The sequence below is a fragment of the Agelaius tricolor genome, unplaced genomic scaffold (assembly GCF_023055355.1).
Source record: "Agelaius tricolor isolate 1412-34295 unplaced genomic scaffold, bAgeTri1.0.p SCAF_24, whole genome shotgun sequence".
Taxonomy (NCBI): Eukaryota; Metazoa; Chordata; class Aves; order Passeriformes; family Icteridae; genus Agelaius; species Agelaius tricolor.
In genome coordinates, this window is record NW_027269284.1 from 7,547,994 (window position 1) to 7,550,855 (window position 2,862).

General features: G+C 51.7%; 1 protein-coding gene across 1 annotated transcript; it reads right to left on the reverse strand.

The window, feature by feature from the left end:
- Window positions 1-684: 684 nt before the first annotated feature.
- On the reverse strand, window positions 685-1,619 carry LOC139599734 (C-C motif chemokine 5-like). Its single transcript, XM_071447297.1, has 3 exons — window positions 1,453-1,619; window positions 1,113-1,224; window positions 685-932 (listed from the first exon to the last, which is right to left on the reverse strand). The coding sequence occupies exons 1-3, from the start codon at window positions 1,559-1,561 to the stop codon at window positions 839-841; spliced, it is 315 nt and encodes a 104-aa protein (XP_071303398.1). The 5' UTR covers window positions 1,562-1,619; the 3' UTR covers window positions 685-838.
- Between the last annotated feature and the right edge of the window lie 1,243 nt (window positions 1,620-2,862).

Here is a 2,862-nt window from a genome sequence, read left to right on the forward strand (position 1 = left end):
CCTCTGTGACCAGTTTTGGTACAGTTCTGTGTGTCCTGGCCCAAGCAGAAGTGGTGCAGGGCAGAGTGTGGCCCAGGGGCAGAGCTAGTGTCACCTGCAGAGAGGTCCCACTCGCGTCCCCAGCGCTGGGCAGTGGTGTGAGGACAGAGGTGGTGTCAGTGGTGGGGACAATGCTGCCTGCTCCTGCCTGCTCCTCTGGCAGCACTGTGGCACTGAGTGTGTATGTGGGGACAGCAGCACCCAGGAGCACCAGGACCTCAGCTCCAGCACTGCAAGGGGCTGTAATGTAGGAGGGGGCTAGGAGTGGGGGTGTCAGGCAGTCAGACTGTCCTGATCCTCTAGTCTTTGGGGAAAGTATGTCAAAGAGCTGGTGGGAGATGCCCAGCAGGGCTGCCTGGCCCAGGGGGTTTGTTATGTGCTGTGTGGAGAGGGCCCCAAGAAATGGATGAGATGCCAGTGTCACCTCACAGGTATGTCTGGGTCATGCTGGGATGCAGGAGCTGAGTCCAGGCTGGGGAGAGGGAAGGGCTGTGGGAGCTGTCATGGGGCCACTCTGCACAGTGGGTAGCAGTGAAACCAGGGAATGGGGATGGCAAGAGGCTCCCCATGGGTCCTTTCTGTCATGTTGGGGTTCCAGCAGAGACTTCAGAGACACCCAAAGGATTTGACAAGCCAAACATTTTATTCAAGCATTTATGCAAAAGCAAAGTTTAGTTAAACAAGTGTATGCCAATTGTTATAAATTTTCCTTTTGAAGAAGGATGCAGCTCAAGCACTCTTACTGCAGTCCTCATGGTAGGGGCTGAGCACTCTGCCCTGGAGCAGCAGCAGGGAGGAGTCAGTACTCCTGAAGCTCCATGTGCTCCAGGTATTCCTGCACCCAGCGAGCACGGGGGTCTGCACACAGCTTCCTTCCTTTCGTGGTGACCAGGCTGTTGGGAAAAACAGTATTGAGGCACTCAGCCAGGCCATCAGGGTGCTTTTGCTAGCTCCTCCTGGCAGCACCCTGGTTGTCCCTGTCCATGCCCTTCCTCATCCTGGACAACCTTGGACACCCTTGGGGCACTGCCCTGGCTGGTGCACCCTGGATCCCAGCAATGTTGGGTACTTACATCACAGCTGGCTGTGTGCAGAGGTTGCTGGTCATGTAGGCAGAGCTGATCATCCTGCGTGGAACGGGGCGTGACATGTAGGAGAAGCAGCAGGCGGTGGGGATTTTGACTTCTGTGAGGGAAGAGAGATGGGCCCAGTGAGATCCCACACTGCAGCAGAGGCTCTGCCTGGGGGATTTGCCATCACCCGTGCTGTATCTTCTGGGAACACCCCCTGGAAACCTCCATCTCTGAGGCTTAGTCCCTGCACTGGTGATGACCATTGGCTCCCAGTCATCTCCACAGATGTGAGGGTCTAATCAGTGGGGAAGGGGCTCTCTCCTGGGGAAGGAGAACCTACCGTTCCTCTTAGAAAGTGCAGCACTGCTGGAGACACTGGGATCAGCCTCAGCCAGGGAGCAGATGGCCACAAGGAGCAGAACAGCCAGGGCAGCTGCCAGGACCTTCATGGTGCTGGGAAGGTGGAGAGAGCCACGAGTGAGGCTGGAGCTGGGCTGTCTGTAGGGCTCTCCTCTGCATGGTAGCCGCTGCTCCTGCTGATCTCCTTTTATACCCCCAACACTGGGTGGGCACAGGGTTTCAAGGAAGAAAATGAGTTTATCATACCAGGAAAATTATGTGAGGCAAAGAAACTGCAGAAAGGGAAGTGCCAGCCACAGGGCTGTGATTTTCAGATTCAAGAGAGAACAAGTCTTATGAGGAGCAGCTGAAGGAGCTGGGTTTGTGTCATAGTTGAGATGGTCAAGTACAAAGCAGCACACTCAATTTTCAGAAGGCTTCAAACCTGTTTTTATTATAGCATGCATGCTTTTTTATACATTCTTACAAAACTCATGAGTTTACACTTTACTCATTGGTCACAAAAGACAAACAACACGCTTATTGGAGTAGTTGCAGTTGCAGTTTTCTCTTATTTATCCTTCTTTCTTTCTTGGTTTCTACATCAACAACCTTGCTGGAAAATCCTTTCAGGAGTAAACATGGATCCTCTTATCAAACTTCTCTCTGGCTCACAGAAGTCGCTGTAGAACCTCTTCCACAGGTTTCTTTGATGGTAGAAGAGGAGGCCCCCCTGAGGGGCACCTTACTGTTCTCTGCAACTTTTTGAAAGGAGGGCTGTAGTGAGGTGGGAGTTGCTCTGTTCTCCCAGGTTACAAGAATGAGACAAAATGGCTTCACATTGAACCAGTGCATGTTATGAAAACGTTCTTTTCTGGGAGGGTTGTCTAGCACTGCAACAGGTTGCCCAGGGAAGTGGTGGAGTCACCATCCCTAAACACATTTAAAAGACATGTAGATGTAGTGCTTAGGGATGTAGTTTGGTGGTGAACTTTGTAATGCTGGATTAACAGTTGGACTTGATGATCTTAAAGGTCTTTTCCAACATAAATGATCCTACAATTTGTTCCTGTCAACTTCATGGTACTGCAGGGGCTGAGGGAACACAAGTGGGGCTGGAGCTGGGGTGGCTGCAGGGTTTTCCTCTTCACAATGCTCAGTCCCTGCTGCTCCTTCCCTCCTATTCATCCAGGGTTTCAAGGAGAGAAAATGAGTGCAACATGACAGAGAAATTATGCCAGGATTTCCCAGTTTTGCTGAGCTGGAGACATCAAGGAAACCACAGAAGGGGAATTTCTTGGTGACAGATCTGCAATTTTCAGATTCCATTTGAGTCTCTGGTGGGTCTGGCCAGAGCCCAAACCCCCAAACACAAGCCCTGCTACTGCTGCAATGACCTATTGTCTGAGAG